Source organism: Carcharodon carcharias, chromosome 12 (assembly GCF_017639515.1).
Source record: "Carcharodon carcharias isolate sCarCar2 chromosome 12, sCarCar2.pri, whole genome shotgun sequence".
NCBI classification, from domain to species: domain Eukaryota; kingdom Metazoa; phylum Chordata; class Chondrichthyes; order Lamniformes; family Lamnidae; genus Carcharodon; species Carcharodon carcharias.
This window is the reverse complement of record NC_054478.1, coordinates 22034391-22052353: the sequence shown is the minus strand read 5'-3', so window position 1 is coordinate 22052353 and position 17963 is coordinate 22034391. Positions and strand designations below refer to the sequence as shown.

General features: G+C 44.2%; 2 protein-coding genes across 4 annotated transcripts in view; one reads left to right on the top strand and one right to left on the bottom strand.

Moving 5' to 3' along the window:
• stam2 (signal transducing adaptor molecule (SH3 domain and ITAM motif) 2) overlaps positions 1-4778 on the top strand; it is a 65228-nt gene extending 60450 nt beyond the window's left edge. For all 3 annotated transcript variants that reach the window (XM_041200834.1, XM_041200832.1, XM_041200833.1), the window contains one exon: positions 561-4778. In XM_041200834.1, coding sequence (XP_041056768.1) covers positions 561-780 — 220 coding nt within the window. In that variant the 3' untranslated portion in view covers positions 781-4778. The remainder of the gene's footprint in view (positions 1-560) is intronic.
• A 3845-nt stretch (positions 4779-8623) lies between these two features.
• On the bottom strand, positions 8624-17896 carry rpl39 (ribosomal protein L39). Its single transcript, XM_041201283.1, has 3 exons — positions 17761-17896; positions 16092-16195; positions 8624-8841 (listed from the first exon to the last, which is right to left on the bottom strand). Exons 1-3 carry the CDS (start codon positions 17761-17763, stop codon positions 8793-8795), a joined length of 156 nt encoding a protein of 51 aa, XP_041057217.1. The 5' UTR covers positions 17764-17896; the 3' UTR covers positions 8624-8792.
• Positions 17897-17963: the final 67 nt, after the last annotated feature.

Here is a 17963-nt window from a genome sequence, read left to right as displayed (position 1 = left end):
TCCCGCTCCCCTGTCAATAATCCAATTCCCTCTTGAATGTTTTGCTTGAACCTCCCTCTACCACATTCTAAGACAGCGCATTCCAAATGCTAACCACTTACCATGTGAGAAGGTTTTTCCTCATGCCTTCCATTCTTTAATCTATCACCTTCAATCTGTGTCCACTTGTTCTTGATCCTTCCACCAATGGGAGCAGTTTCTCCCTATCTAATCTGTCCAGACTCCTCATTATTTTAAATACCTCTATCAAATCTCCTCTCAACCTTCGCTTCTCTAAGGAGAAAAGTCCCATTCTCCAATCTTATCTATGTAACTGAAGTTCCTCATCCCTGGAACCATTCCCATGAATCTTTTCTGCACTCTAAAATGCCTTCACATCTCCTAAACTTCATTGCCCAGAACTGGATGCAATACTCCAGCTGAGGCTGAACCAGTGTTCTATATAAGTTTAACATAACCTCCTTGCTTTCGTACTCTGTGACCCTATTAATTACAGGTCTGACTGTCTGTGGCAAATTTTCTTAAGTAAACTTTTAACATTTTTTATATTTATTAAACAGCACTGGACCACCACAAACATACATGAACCAAGCAGCAAACCTTCAGGTGACGACTGGACCAGCTGCTCCCTACACAGCACAAGCAGGACTGAGTAACGAAATGCCCGCCTATCAGAACACTACCGTCAGCGGACCTCCGGCTGCAAGCTACCCCATGGCCTCCCAAGCCCAGCATATCCCTCAGCAACAGTCTAACTATTTTCAGCAGCCTCTGCTTTAAGAGAGGTACACCACATGTGCGTCTTTCAGCAGATGTCCTGGTTTCCGTGTTATTGTGCTAGATGCTGCCCTGCTGAGATTTTGTCACACAGTGGGAATACTGCACTAATGAGTAAAGTCTGCATTCAAGATATTCCCTTTGATGGGCACTTACTGTGGACAGTTTTCTTCCTCCCTCCCGCTTGCTTTAATGAAAAGTAGCACTAATTACTTACGTTCTTGTAATCTTTACAGTTATTTCTCTCAGCTCTGTATATTGTTTAATATGTTTTAATATGCACTTTCTGTCTTTCTTTCTCTGCTGCTCTCACATCTTGGCAGCTCTGGTTAGTTGCCCTTGCTAGAAATCGTGGAAGCGCAGTGCCCTCTGTAAGGGACTCTTATAGGGAGCTTTTCCATCCAGGCTTTGTTGCATTTTGAGAACTGTGAAAGGTCACTGCCTTGATCTACCCTTAACGCAATTCTTCCACAGTCTCGGAGCCAGATGAAGGTTCAAATCTCCTTGTGCTTGGCCACCTGATCTCAGCTGCAACAGCAGTGGAGAGAGGCTGCTTTTGGCTACATCGCTTCTTGGTGAGGGAACGAATCGGCCAGGGTTCAAGCTAAAAGAAAACGCAGAACCCTTGCGGGCCTACCCGAAGGCACCAGAGTTGGGGGATTAGTTTAAATGCTCATAGCTTGGGCGTGCTGAATATATTGTCCCAGTGCCTGCCTGCCTCGAACAGGAACTAGAAATGCTGTGGCCTTTTTGTGACCTAATCTGAGTGTCTGCATGAGACGTGGCATTGAGTACCAGTGCCCAATCTTGCTGCAAGATGTTGCTAGGGAAAGGGTCTTGAACCACTTGGTTTGTCCTGGCCTTCAACTATTTCCAATCTTGACTGTGCGCTTATGTGCAGGGTTTTGGTGTGCAGGGTTTTAATCACGCTCCACAATCTGACCAGTAAATTAGAGATCTACAAAATGGCAGTCTGAGTACAAAATTGATCGTGAAGGCCCCTCTCTCCACCACCCCCCCACCCCCACCCAGATCAATGTGTTAGCAAAGTTACCTAAATAAACTTAATATTTTTTTTAAATCTTGTAATGCCCCAGGGCTTTGAAATAATGAGCTCAGCCTGGTTTGATCAACGAGAAATGAATAAAACAAAAGCGATGATGCATGGAGAATGTATTATGGGCTGGTTTCATGGTGCAGTGAGCATACTAGGGGCTGATTTCATAGCGCAGTGAGCATACTGTGTGCCGAATTCACAGTATGGGGCACTCCTGATGTGTGTGCCTTCACCAACTCTGCTATCAGTCCTTTTACCAGATTCCAAATAATTTTTGTGTCGGCACATTCTGGTTTCACCTCCAGGGTAACATATGCAATGTTGATTTCATTATGTCTGACTTGGTTGCCTTCACCTGATGCACACATGGTGTATCCGAGCTTCTGCTTTTCCATTTTCTAGTATTGTGGCAGAATGAATGCTTCTCATCTCGTATGTTGCTGGGCTGGTGGTGATTGACAATTCGCTGTTTTCAAAACTGAAGACACACGATGCACACCAATGCATCCACCTTACAGAATTGGTCAGTCACGGGACCCTTCTCTCTCTCGACAAGAAAAGCTTCAAGGCCTGTTCACAGTCCCATTTTCAATTGCCACATCCCACCACACTTACTGAGATGTTGATTTTTTTTTTATTTCCCGTGTTTATCCCTAGATTTTGCATACCGCTTGTGAGCACTCACTGCAAATAAGGATATGTTTACTAGGTTGGGGATGGTGAGTGTTGGTGTGTGAGAGACAGAAACTATAAACGTAGTGTGTGCACCCTCGTGAATCTTTTTAGTACCCTGAGGAATGCATCTTGTCCTGATCATCCTAGTGGATTGTGTAATATGACTGGTAACAAGATAGCTCTCGTACCTTGTTTCCACATCCCACCCAACATGTCAATATTGAACAGTTGCATAGTAATAACCATTTGAAGTAGGATTAGCTGAAATGCAGATTGTTAACTTCAGATGCAATCTGATGTTCTCGCCTAAGAATGCCTGGGACATTGGATATGTGATGGCTTAGAAAACCAAAATCTAGATTAATTGTGTTGTAAAGTTTTAATGGTGAATTCCACACCAAATTAATGTAAGATGTAATGAAAAACTATCTTAAAGAGCAGCCGTCTGCCAGTGAATAAACAAATAGTTTGATCAACTGGCAGACTGTCTGCAGAGAAGAACCGTCCCAGTGAATAAAGGGTTTGGGGAGGTGAGAGGGGATGAGGGAAATAAATAATTATTGGCCATGAAGACTTGCTACACTTGTAATGTTCTTCCTTCCCAATGTTAATTTTCTACATTCTGATGCACTGATGCCACCGTAGGCTTGACTGTGTTGTACACCGAAAAGATAAGGTTAGTTAGAGACTGTCCAATGCTTGTGTGCCCAAACAACTGGTTGCAGACCCACATTTTAACCAATCAGACAGTCTCCCTTGCACCATTTTTTTAAAGAAACAGAAGAATTTATTCTGTTTATGAATGTGGTTATGAACTTCTTTTGCCCTCTGTTCTGGCCTCATACGAACATTGCTGTGGCCACTGGATATTCAGTAAGTTGTCTTTCTCTCCATACCCCCAACCCGACTTCCACGTGTTCAAAAAGTAGGTGCTCATCTAGACTCTGCTGGCAACCATTGCAGTTTGTCTCTCGCCCTTTCCTCCTCCCTTTCCCTCGAGACTATTTGGAGTGTGCCCAAGGATTGCCACCCCCTGTGTTCAAATCCATTCTGGGAATTGCATTGAAATCCAACTCCCTGGAGAGAGTCGTACTGTGTGGTTTGTGGAGCAGTCGTTTCTTTGTGGAGTCTTGTTCTGGCTGGATCCCTTCAGACTCTGACATAGTGTCTGCTCCTCATAAATCACTTCAAATCTGTCACTTTTATTCCAGTTATTCTTTTGGCATTATATTGCCACTTTGCCGTTTTTATTTATATAGAACTTATAGCACAGAAACAGGTCATGCTAAATGGTCCCTGTTGGCATTTAAACTCCACACAAGCCTACCAATCCTCCCTGTATTCCTTTCTTCCGTCATGTGCTTTCCAGCTTACCCTTAAATGGGTCCATGTCATTCGCCTCAACTAATCCCTAGGGTAGCGGGTTCCACATTCTCACCACTCGGAGAACTTGCTGCTGAATTCACTATTGGATTCATTAGTTAAGGACTTATTGCAGTTATGGACTCTCCCAGAAGTAGAAACATCTATTCCATGTCTACCCGAAATTTGAAAGAACTCAGTGGTGTCACCAGGTTGTAGAGTGGAGGGGGGGTGGGGGGTGCCAGGGGGTTGAAGGTCTTCTGTTTTGGTTGCCCCCAATATTTAATTTATTTTCAAATTATTGGATAGAGATTTTATTGAATTTTGAGTGTTATCAGAAGTAGGCTGTAAGCCAAAAACAGCCTTGAAGGAAGATGGTGATCATTTTACACTTTTGAGTGGCTTGAAGGAAGATGATCATTTTATTTTGCCATAATTCTTTGTCCCCTTTATTTTAATCTACTTATTTATATAAATTACTTGTACTTAGAATCAGCACAATAAGATGGAAACCAATTTCTTCTGTTTCCCACTGCCCTTAAATAAATTCTATTATACTGTATGTTGAGCAGATTGTTTATAGTTGTATTTTACTTTAATCCTTCCTTTTCCACAATGAAAATTGCCTTCTGGCAGTTTTGACTGGTGTCCCCACTCTTGACTTGCTTTTGTGTGTGATGCTCAATCATTGTAATTGGGAGTGTGGGATTAATCCTTCTCTTTCAAGTTTTTTTTGGATCTGTCTGAGAACCCTTTTTAATTTTATTTTCTCTCCGTTGAGTGCTGTAATATATAGAGGCAAGATGTCAGCAAGAATGATGCACACTGTTTACTTGTACTGACAGTTACTAGGCTTCGTTGCCTTCCAGGTTCTTCAAATAATAAAGGAATTAATTTTTGTTTAAAACTTGTAAATGTTTTGCCTTTTCTGTGCCTCGTTTGTCCTCCCAATTTTACAGTTTTGGATAAGACGTTTAACTATTTTTCACCCTCCAATAGGTGTGAAAAGTTCACAAGGGAAGAGCACCCCACACTTCACCTCGCCCCCCCCCCCCCCACCCCCCACCAAAAAGTGTTCTGGCCCAGTTTTTATCCCACAACCAATGTCACTAAGATGATTTGATTATTATCTCACTCACTGCTGTTTGTGGGATCTTCCTCTGAACAAACTGGCTGCTGTGTTTCCCACATTACATCATTTCATAATTAATTGAGATGTAAAGCATTTTGGAACATACTGAACTCATGAAAGGTGTGATGTAAATACAAGTTATTTTGCTTGCTGTGTATTCCCTGATCTCTAAACTATTGGCTTCTTTATGTTCTACTTTCCCTTTTCAGACTCTGCTATTTTTGACACCTTTGTGTGCATTTTGGCTGATGCTCAGTCCTACGTAAATAAGTTGACTGCAGTTCAACAATTAATTCTTTGGGACGTTCTAAGGATGTGAAAGGCACTATCTAAATGCATGTCTTTGACCCCCCCCCCCCCCCCCCCCCCCCCACACACACACACACACACACACACACACACAAATTCTGGGGCCTTTATTCTATGGTTTCTTCCCTTCACTCCCCAACTCCTTTACCATCCAGAAGTGTAAGCACTTTTGATGCAAACAATTTCACACCTATAAAGAAAATGTACAATGGCAGCCTTTGTTTTCAGGTGATGCAGTAATTCTCAGTATCCTTTTGTCTGGCGAAGCATCGTTGATCTGAAATGTTAATGCTGCCTGCCCCGGGTGTTACCAGCAGTTTCTTATTTTTCAGATTTCCTGCATCTGCAGCATTTTGCTTTTGTTGTGTTGACTTTGCTTAGTATTAGCCCTCGAGTCAGAAGATATGGATTCAATATTTGCATTTCGCCACCCCACCCCCATGATAAAATGTATATAATAATCTACTTGTATGTTACTACAAACCTCACTCACTCAGCTCATATAAAGTCTAACCTAATCATTGCTCGAATTATCGGCCCAGATTTTGCTGCCAAAATAACACGAGTTTAACAACACTTGTTGTTGTATAAGTTATCCATTAATTTGTGGTGAGGAAGAGATAACCATAAACTGCTTTGTGCCTTTAAGTACTCATCCATGGAATGAGTGTTGTTGGCATAACAAACATTTCAAGTTACCCTTGAACTGCTGTAGTGTCGGTCATGGGGAGATGGTGATATCATGGTCATGGGTTATGCTATTTGACTAGGAATCCAGACGCCCAGGTTAATGCTCTGGCAAACATGAGTTCAGATCCCACCATGGCAGCAGGTGGAATTTAAATTCAATTTATAAATCTGGAATATAAAGCTAATATGAAGTAATTGTGACCATGCTATCATTGATTGTTGGAGTTACGCTCATCCAGGCAAGTGAAGAGTATTCTTATCACATTCCTCTGACTTGTGCCTTGTAGATGGTGGACATGTTTAGCCTTGTGAAAGTAGCAACGAGCACTCCCAGGGCATTTCATAGAGCTACATTAGTACGTGGATTGCCTATTAAACTCTTTCGAGAGTTAAAGTTGGTACTTAAAAGCACAAGTAGCTTTTTAATTGCATTTAGACAGTCAACAGTTTTGTAAAAGGGAAATCATGTTTAACCAACATATTGGAGTTCTTTGAAGGAGTCCCATATGCTGTGGATAAAGGAACTGGTGGATATATGGTATTTAGATTTCCAGAAGGCATTTGATATAAGGTGCCACACCAAAGGTTGTTGCAGAAAATAGAAGCTCAGGATGGTGTACGGGGTAACATATTGGCATGGTTAGAAGATTGGCTTGCTTACAAGAAGCAAAGTTGGCATGAGTGTTTTACTGGTTAGCAGGATGTGACAAGTGGTATGCCACAGAGATCAGTGCTGGGGCCTCAACTTTTTACAATTTATATAAATGACTTGGATGAGGGCACCAAAGGAATGGTGGCTAAATTTGCTGACAACACAAAGATAGGTAGCAAAGTAAATTGTGAAGAGGATGTAAGGAGGCTACAAAATGACATGGGTTAAGTGAGGAGGCAAAGATCTGGCAAATGGAGTATATTGTGGAAAAATGTGAAGAATTTTGGCAGGAAGAATAAAAAAGCTTATCTAAATGAGATTGCAGAGCTCAGATTCAGAGGGACCTGAGTGTCCTAGTGCATGAAGCACAAAAGGTTAGATGCCAGTAATTAGAAATGCTAATAGTGTTATAATTTGAGGGAAATTGATTACGAAGGTATGGAGGTTATTTATGCTTCAAATGTACAGGGCATTGGTGAGACCACATCTGGAGTATTATGTACAGTACTGGTCTCATTTAAAGAAAGATGTAAATGCGTTAGCAGTTCAGACTAATACCAGGAATGGGTGGGTTGTCTTATGAAGAATGGCTGGACAGGTTAGGCTTGTATCCACTGTAATTTAGAAGAGTAAGAAGCAACTTAATTGAAACCTTTTAAGATCCTGAGGGGTCTTGACAGACTAGATGTGGAGAAGTCATTTCCTCTTGTGGGAGAACCTAGAACTAGAGGTCACTGTTTAAAAATAAGGGGTCGCTCATTCAAGATAGAATTTTTTTTGAGGATTTAGTCTTTGGAGCTCCCTCAAAAGGCAGTGAAAGCAGAGTCTTTGAATATTTTTAAGGCGGAGCTAGATAGATTCTTGATTAACAAGGTTATTGGGGGTAGGCAGGAATGTGGGGTTGAGGTTACAATCAGATCCACCATGATCTTATTGAATGGTGAAGCAGGCTCAAGGGGCTACTCCTAATTTATATGTTCATATATTAGTAAAATCAGCCTCTTCAGCCCAAAGGAAACAAATTAAACTGGAGCCTCACACAGACTGGGAGTAAATTTAGAGTATTAAAAATGCTTACTTTTCCTCTTGCCTTCTCAACCAGTGCATTCATTGCATTTCCTTCCCGGTTATCCATTGAATCACTGAAATGATATAATTCACCTAGGTCCCAGATGCCATCACATCATTATCAGCTTGCACTTCTAAGGCAAATTTTGGGTCTAGTGGAGCACTAAATAGGTGGTCCATGCCAACAATTTGCATTTATATAGTACCTTTAACACAAAACAGCCCAAGGTGCTTCACAGGAGTCCTGTAAAGCAAAATTTGACAACTACATAGTGATATTGGGGTAGTTGGTCCAAAAGGTTACTCAGAGGTAGGTTTTAAGGCCCACCTTAAAGGAGAAAGAGGATGAGGTTTAGGGAGGAATTTCCAGAATCTTGGGCTTAGGCAGTGGAAGGCACAGCTACCAATGGTGGAGCAATTAAAAATAGAGATGCTGAGATATCAGAGGGAATGGAGCCGGAGGGGATTAGAGGTTGGGAAGGGGGAGGGACTTGCAAAAGAGGATGAGTATTTTAAAAGCAAAGCATTGCCTAACCAATGTAGGTCAGTGAACACACAGGTGGTGGGTGAACAGAATTCATTAAGGATCCAGGCAAGAGTTTTGGATGATCAAGTTTACTGAAGGTAGAATGTTGGAGGCTGTTGGAATACTCAAGTCTAGGGGGTAACAAAGGCTTAGGATGAGCTGAGGCAGGGGCCGATTCGGACAATGTTATGGTGTGCATATGGCTAGAAACACATCTTGGGCAAATTTAACAAATTGCTCAATGTTAGTGCATTTCTGAGTGGCCTCCTCCTGGTCCTAATTCGTACATTCCAATCAGTCTCCAGGCAGCAATGGGGAGCCAAAGCACCTTCATGATGGTACTCCAGGTGAAACCGCAGTAAATTACACAAAGTAGAGATTTATATTGGTTTAATTTTCCACAATAGAAAACATGAAACAAAAAAATTACATTTTTCTTCAGTCAGCTTTTGCACAGGTCTGTATTTTCATCACTCTTTGCAGGGGAGAGGGAGACCGAGAGAGGCGGCTGTCACTGGTAGTGTGCCAGCGGTGGAGAATCCCTTTACAGGCCCAGCTTAGTCCTTCTCCAGTGTCTCCTCTTGGAGTTGTACCTATTATATGCAAGAAACAGCTGTCATCAGGGCTCTTTGCCTTTTAGTGCTTTTAATTCTAAGTGCTACTACAAGCAAAAGTAATTATCAAACTAATTTTAGACCACTATTTGCAAATGGCCTATGGCATCTTAATAGTCATGGCATGTTTTAAACACAGCAATAAACAGTTAACATTTAAGATGTAACGCAGTTTTGCAAACATGTAGCTGTTATAACCAAATCTCACCACTGGAAGGCAAGACTGAATAGAAAGCATTGACAGCCTTTGATCTCAGCAGGGTAAATGACAGTACATCACTGATGGAAGCACTGCAATTGCAGACCTGCCTTTACTGAAACTTAAGGGAAAAAAAAGACAGTTAAATGCTATTCAGCGAGATGGCTGACATGCTGGCAGAACACTGCCCAGCAGATTAAGACCTCGCGTGAGAGAAAGAGTTAACCTTTCAGGGTGATGCCCTCAATTCTGATGAAAGGTCATCGATCCGAAACGTTAACTCAGCTTCTCTTTCCACAGATGCTGCCAGACCACCTAAGCAATTCCAGCATTTTGTTTTTATTTCAGATTTCTAGTATCTGCTGTACATGCAGTGTCTCAAAGCTGGCAACCTCAGGACCGAGTGCCAGATTTTGGATGTTGCCAGTCTTCAGATCAGGTGGCTAATCAAAACTACATAATTATTTTCTTAGCATAGACATGTACCCTTGTCACGACCAGCTGATGTACAGTAATTACTGCAATAGCTTGTTTAGATCAAAAGCCCTACAGCTGAGATCACACAGATTGTCACAGCACTGCTCTGGCTAAGGGAAGGTTATTCACGGGAACAGTTCAAGGCGTCCTTAAAAAAGTCTGGTTTTTTGAAGTCTGGATTGGAGGTACTGTACCTATCTTTTGTTTTTGCTGGAAAAAAAACTTTTGTCATTAAAACCAAACTAAATCATTACTGTCCTCCAGATAAGACAGCCTGTTATCCTCACCCAGTCTAGCCTATATCATACTGGTGCTAGTGATATGCCTCTTCATGACCACAAATCAATGGAAAACGGGCAAAAAAAAGGAGACAAAAATAGGTGTACAACATGAGCCCCACCATCCCCACTCCCAAACAAACTTATAGAATCTCAAGAGCTGCACAATGCACAGCGATGTCAAGCTGTCTCTAGACTCTCCTCCTATTGTCCAGGCCTCTGCATCAATTTCTTCCTGTGGGCAGACTCTTGGTCTTTCTACACAGCAAGCAGCACCATTGAAAAGTAGATGATTAAATTACCTGCCCCTTTGCGGTTTTTACTGGAGACTAAGAAGAGTAGGGACGTCTTGTGTTGCGGTGGGTAGCAACCCTGCTCTAAGCCAGAAGCTCCAGATTCAAGTCCCACTTCGAGACTCATTGGCCAAGGAAGGTGCGTTCATAACTCCACCAAACAGGTTAAGTATTGGCTTGGAAATCCTTCCAACACACGCCAATGATAGGTGGCAAGGGTGGGAAAGATTCCTGCCATGTGATGGGAAGAACATTGGAGCCTCTACCACCACTATCCATAGCTCCAGGCATGGAAAAGTGCATGTTAACACAGCAACTCAAACTCCATGTGGGGCTGGTTGTCTCTGTTGACCGGATGGCTGGTGTGGATCAGATTGGTGCCAACAGCACAGGATTCGATCCCTGTTCCAGCTGGGGTAAATTCGGGGCCTGCCTCTTTGCTTTGCCCGTGGTGGAGGTTGAAGCAGAGAAAGATGACAACTGGGTGCCGAGGATGCAGAAAAATGTCGAGCCAGTTCACTCCTCGCATGATAATCAAGCTACTTTTATTCTATCTGAGAGCACCAACAGATCCCACTGAACAGCCTTTCTCCGCTACAACCATTCACCTCTAACTTGCCACAACTAACTAGCCTCACAGCCTGGCATTGGATCTCCCCCATAGGCAGATGGCCAACTTGCTGCATGCCTAGGGGCTTTCAAACATACAAACTCCATGCAGTAGAGGCTAACACTAATCATGAGTGGGAGTCAGACAAGAACAGGTGAGTAAAGCTCGAAACGGGCAAGTGGACACCAGGAGAGGAGACCATTCAGCTCAAGTCAATTCCACCATTCAGTTAGTGTTTGGTAAATCTTTATCTTACCCCCACCCGCCTGCCTTACCTCAATCACCTTTTATACACTTTGTCCAGTAAAAGAAACTAAATCAGATTTTGAAAAGTTTTTGTGGATTAATGTGGGCTGATTGTCGTTTCTGTTTTGTGCAGGTACTTAGGCTGAATTCCAGCCATTGGGTGTCCTTTTTAAATGCATTAAGGGTTCTGCCTTAACCACCCTTTCAGGCAGTGAGTTCCAGACCCTCTCCTCTAATCCTTGCACCAATTACTTTAAATCTCTGCCCCCTGGTTATTGGCCTCTCTGCTAAGGGAAATAGGTCCATCCTGTCCACTCTATCCTCAATTTTATACACCTCAATTATATCTCCTCTTAGACTCCTCTGCTCAAAGGAAAACAAACCCATCTGATATAATCATTCCTCATAGTTAAAAATCTCCAGTCCTGGCAGCATTCTTGTTAATCTCCTCTGGTGTCTCTCCTGTGTGATTGCATCGTTCCTGTAATGTGGTGACCAGAACTGTACACAGTACTCTAGCTGTGGTCAAACAAGTGTTTTATACAATTCAAGTATAACCTCCCATGCTTTTATATTCAAGAAGTAGACCATTAAAGGAAAATATCCAGTTCTTATAAGTCATTTATGGCACAGTGGGAAATCATTCGACCCACTGAGTCTATGCCAGGTTTCCATAGAGTAATCCAGTCAGTTCTTGACCACCTTAAATACCTATTCAGAAAAAAAATGACGACAGAAGTTCAGCAGACTTTAGTACAGAAACGTAGGCTGACACTACAGTGCAGTTCTGAGGGAGTGCTGCACTGTTGGGTGAAATGTTAAACTGATACTCCCTTTGCCCCCTCAGATGGTTGCAAAAGATCCCTTGGCACTATTTTGAGGAAAGGGAGTTCTCCCCAGAGTCCTGGTCAGTACTTTTCAATCAACATCACAAAAACAGAGTATCTTGCCGTTTATCTCACTGCTGTTTGTGGGAGATTGCTGTGTGCAAACTGGTTGCTGCATTTCCTTCCACACAACAGTGACTGCATTTTGAGAAATACTTCATTGGTTGTAAAATGCCTTGGGGCATCCTAAGGTTGTGAAAGGCTCAATATAAGTACAAGTATCTCTCTCTTGCTCCCTGGGACAACCTCTCTCATCACTTGCCTTACCACTAGTCCCCAACTTTATGAATTACCTCAAATTGTGCTTCAGTGATCTCTTTTATTCCTTTTTTTTAATCAGTTTGTATCATTAAACACCTGGAGATGTGTCATTAGATATCATTTCTGTACTGCTATACAGCAGCTTCCATTGCTAAGTGACTAGAATACAATCCTAGAGTAAAGCCCAATCTGAGAACACCACAGGGAACAGACCCGTAAGAAATCTTATCCCGCCTCCCCCCCACCACCAACACTCAAGGTTGGCAACACATGGACTGTAACTCATAAGCTGTCAATGCATTTAATGTTTATTTAATGGGAAAGGAGCTCTGCACACATTATCAGATGACTGCAGCAGCCTTAGAGCTTGACTCAGAGCCAGGCAGCATAAAATAACTCCAGTCTGGATGCAAATCTGTATCAGTGTAAACAGCCTTGCTGAAGGAAGAAACAACCCAGTTGAATGACCTTCTCAAACATTATATATTCTACATACAAACAGAAATGTGCAGGAAAATGCCATCGTGCAATAGTGAAGGCACCCACAATATCACCATTATTTTTTGCACCAAATGGTTTGATAAGCCCTATTTTTGCTGGGAATGAGCACACAGGGATCCTGTTTACACTAGGCTGGGAATCTTTGTTTTCCAGGACAGATTTGTTGACATTCAGCATTAAACAATGCAATGGCCTAAACGTGGGACAGTTTCCACCACGTCTTTCCGAGACTGCCCAATACCACCTAATGAGGATGAGATGGTCAGCCAAGATCCCTGACGTGGATTTTTATTTGAAGAAAGCTGACGTACAAGGTATAAATGCTTGGAGCTTGAAGACACGGCTACAATGGTCAAGTCACGCAGCGTGAATCTCTCACGGATAATCGCAAAGATTTTTATAGCACACACCGAAAACCAGAAAGTGTTTGCTTTATTCTATCATGAGATGCCAGCATTGCTGGCAAGGCTGGCATTTGTTGCCCATCCCCTAATTGCCCTTGAACTGAGTGGCTTGCTAGGCCATTTCAGAGGGCAGTTAATAGTCAACCACATTGCTGTGGATCTGGAGTCACACGTAAGCCTTCCCTAAAGGACATCAGTGAACCAAGTGGGTTTTTACATCAATCGATGATAGTTTCATGATCATCATTACTGAGACTAGCTTTCAATTCCAGATTTATTAACTGAATTAATTGAATTTAAATTCCAAAGCAGTAGCCAGCGCCTCTGGATTACTGGTCCAGCGACACTACCGCTACGCCACTGTCTCTGTTGGTGAACTGAAAAAGTAATCCAAAGATAGTTGAAAAGCGACTCAAACAGCACAAAATAGATAGCTACAAGTGGGAACAACTTGCTCAAGCTGAAAAATCATCAATCTGCTATGAGGTTTGCCACTTGGCTTGTTGTTGAATGCAAGCATCAGCTCTACTGAAAAACCAATTCCACCAGCCTGGCCTATCCAGGATTCGGTGTCCAACCCACATTCCTAGCAATAATAGGCCTCAGGCATCAAAGAATTTGTTTCAATAATGAGATGATATTGGCATCTTTGATAGCGAGATGGATGCATTTATAACAGCTTTCTAAGGAATTAACTTAGACAAGCTGTCCTTGTACACACAAGTTATATGTTCTAGGATATAGCATCACACAGCAGAAGAAGCCATTCAGCTCATCATTTTTTGTGTCAGATCTTTGAAGGAGTTATCCAAATAGTCCCCCTGCCCCATACACTCAATTATTGTGAAATATGTATTTTGACTCTTGGAGGTGGATAGTATTTATTGCCCGTCTCTGCTTCTCAGAATCTGGCAGGGCTGAGCACTGTGTGTGGATCCCCTTGTACTTCGATGCATCCCGTAGTGGTGCTGGGCTGTGAATTTATGTTCCAGGTTTGTTAGTGAGTAACTTCATAGAAGCTTACAGCACAGGAGGCCATTCAGTCAACCATGCCTGTACTAGCTCTTTGAAAAATCTATCCAATTAGTCCCACTGTCCTGCGTTTTCCCCATAGCCTCCAAATATTACCTTTGCAAGTACTTTTCCAATTCCGTCCTGAAAGTTACAATTGAATCTGCTCCCACTACGCTTTCAGACAATAGATTCTAGATCATATCACCTCATCTCCCATTTTTTTTTGTCAGGGTTACCTTTAAATATAAAGGTACACTCTCTCCAAAGCGATGAAGGGGATAGCAAATCCGGTACCATGTAGCACCTAACTCAATTGTTCAGATAAGTTAATTTTAACTGAGCAAAATGACACATATTACATTATTAAAATGTCTGGTTTTTCAACAGCCAGTTCTCAGAGTGTGCATCGGCACTATCTACACAGACACACATAAGAACATCCATTTACATGTATATGCTGATACATCCGTAAACACTTTTCCCAGTTAGGATTACTATCTTTACAACAAAGAAAATTTGCATATACGTAGCAAGTTCAATGTAGCTCGAGGTGTTGCACCAGAGCGCTGTCAAATAAAAGTTGGCGCAAATTAGGCAGATCAGGGCAGATGACCAAAAGCTTTAAGGAGCATCTTAAAGGAGGAGAGAGGTAGAGTCAGAGATATTTAGGGAGAGAGTTCCGGAGCTCAGGGCCTCAGCAGCTGAAGGCACGTCTGCCAACGGCGGTGTCATTAAAATCAGGGATTCGGTACGTGGGCCCAGGCACGCACACGTGAACGCTCAGTACGTGGGCCCAGGCACGCACACGTGAACGCTCAGTACGTGGGCCCAGGCACGCACACGTGAACGCTCAGTACGTGGGCCCAGGCACGCACACGTGAACGCTCAGTACGTGGGCCCAGGCACGCACACGTGAACGCTCAGTACGTGGGCCCAGGCACGCACACGTGAACGCTCAGTACGTGGGCCCAGGCACGCACACGTGAACGCTCAGTACGTGGGCCCAGGCACGCACACGTGAACGCTCAGTACGTGGGCCCAGGCACGCACACGTGAACGCTCAGTACGTGGGCCCAGGCACGCACACGTGAACGCTCAGTACGTGGGCCCAGGCACGCACACGTGAACGCTCAGTACGTGGGCCCAGGCACGCACACGTGAACGCTCAGTACGTGGGCCCAGGCACGCACACGTGAACGCTCAGTACGTGGGCCCAGGCACGCACACGTGAACGCTCAGTACGTGGGCCCAGGCACGCACACGTGAACGCTCAGTACGTGGGCCCAGGCACGCAGACATGAACGCTCAGTACGTGAACGCTCAGTACGTGGGCCCAGGCACGCACACGTGAACGCTCAGTACGTGGACCCAGGCACGCACACGTGAACGCTCAGTACGTGGGCCCAGGCACGCACACGTGAATGCTCAGTACGTGGGCCCAGGCACGCACACGTGAATGCTCAGTATGTGGGCCCAGGCACGCAGACGTGAACGCTCAGTACGTGGGCCCAGGCACGCAGACGTGAACGCTCAGTACGTGAACGCTCAGTACGTGGGCCCAGGCACGCACACGTGAACGCTCAATACGTGGACCCAGGCACGCAGACGTGAACGCTCAGTACGTGGGCCCAGGCACGCACACGTGAAGGCTCAGTACGTGGGCCCAGGCACGCACACGTGAACGCTCAGTACGTGGGCCCAGGCACGCACACGTGAACGCTCAGTACGTGGGCCCAGGCACGCACACGTGAATGCTCAGTATGTGGGCCCAGGCACGCAGACGTGAACGCTCAGTACGTGGGCCCAGGCACGCAGATGTGAACGCTCAGTACGTGGGCCCAGGCACGCACACTTGAACGCTCAGTACGTGGGCCCAGGCATGCAGACGTGAATGCTCAGTATGTGGGCCCAGGCACGCAGACGTGAATGCTCAGTACGTGGGCCCAGGCACGCAGACGTGAATGCTCAGTACGTGGGCCCAGGCACAGACGTGAATGCTCAGTACATGAGCTGAGATACACCATAAATGTTTAGCTTCCCGACTCTATCAAACTCGTACCTGATCTTGTTGCCAGTTTTCATGCGGATCCACTGTGGAATTGGTCGGTTTTGCTTCATCTTCTTGGCGAGGAATCGCTTGATCCTGAAGGTTTTGTGGGATGGCTGTAAGAATCAAGTACACCAAATAAATAAAACCATCAAACCGTAAAATCACAGAACAGTTATAACATAGATTAAAACATTCAGTCCATCATGGCCCTGCTGGCTCTCTGCGAACATAATTTAGTTACTCACTCCCCAGCCCTTTTCCGTAGCCTGGGAATTTTATCCCCCCTCTGGTGCTTATCCGATTCTCTTTTGAAAGCCACAATTAAATCTTCTCCACCACACTCAGAAGGTACATTCCAGATCCTAACCACTCGCTGCATGAAATGTTTTTCCTCATGTCACCTCTGGTTCTTTGCCAATTACCTTAATTCTCAGGTTCTGGACCATCCCACCAACTGGAAATTTCGCTCAGTGGCTCAGTTGGTATCATTCTCACCTCCAATTCGTTAGGTTGTGGGTTCAAGTCCTGCTGCAGCACTCGAACACAAAAATCAAGGCTGACACTCCAAGGGAGTGCTGTGATGTCAGAGGTGCTGTCTTTTGGTGGAGACATAACAAGGTCCTGTCAGCCCACTCAGGTTGACTTAAAAGGTTCTATGGCCAATATTTTGAAAAGTAGTAAGGGAGCTCTCCCCCAGCATTCTATCCACAGCTATCATAATATGTATTCATCACAACGTCTATCTGCAAATCAACGTCATTAAAAAAAGGATTATCTGGTCATTGTCACATCACTGTTTGTGGGAGCTTGCTGTGTGCAAGTTACTGTTGCATTTCTTACATTGCAGCAGTGACTACACATTGAAAGTGCTTTATTGCCCTTAAAAGTTTATTTTGCTGTGTCTAGACCTTCAGGACTGTGAACAGCTCTACCAAATCTCCTCTTGTCTTGAAGGAGAGCAACCCCAGCCTCACCAAACCATCCAGGGGGCTGAATTCTCTCATCCCTTTTTATTTATTCTTCCGTGGGATGCGAGAGTCACTGACTAGGCCAGCATGTGTTGCCCCAAACCTGACTGCCCCTGAACTGAGTGGCATGCTTTAGGCCATTGCAAAGAGCAGTTCAGAGTCAGCCACATTACTGTAGATCTAAAGCTCTGGTACAATTCTCCTAAGTCTTTTCTGCACCACCCCCCCCACCCAAACAAAAAAAAATCTCTAATACCATCACATCCTCCCTAAAGTGTGATGCCCAGGATATTCCAGTTGACAGTGTTGAGTCAGTGCGTTGCAAAGGATTACCATAACTTCCTTACTTTTGTACTCTGTGCCTCAATTTATAGCACCAAGGTTCCCATATGCCTTCTTGAACACTTTCTCAACCTGCCCTACCTTTGTCAATGATTTGTGCGCGCATTCACCCACATGCTCCTGCACTCTTTTATAAAAAGGGAATCAAATAAACAACTCCCCATCCAGCGAGGCCCATTTACAGGCACAGCCCTTGGCTCCAGAAAAAACAAAATGAGTTATTTTACTCAATCGTTAAAACGTTCACGTCAATACAAGGCCCGGAGGATATAATGAGCCTTGCTGGACTGAGACACCATGTTTATTTGAAGATCTGCCGCTGTAATAAGGCGGATGGCGGTGGATTGTACTCGCTCGCTCGCACTCACCATGGCCGAACCTCCACTCCGGCTGCCTCAACGGTGAAAAGAGGAAGTGACGTCTGGGAGGTCAAAGGTTAAAAGGCCCGGCGTCTTGACCGTGAGCGAGGTCCTGACATTTGCTAGGCGTCAGCACAGATGCCGCCGCAGAATCATCCGCGAGGCAAAAAAAGCCTCCAAGGAAGACCCGAGGCTCCTTTTTCCCGTCTCCT

Coding starts and splice junctions, on each gene's coding strand:
- rpl39 (XM_041201283.1), bottom strand. Junction 8,842..16,091: donor AAAACTGGCAACAAGATCAG/GTACGAGTTTGA, acceptor TGCATATAATAG/GTACAACTCCAAGAGGAGAC.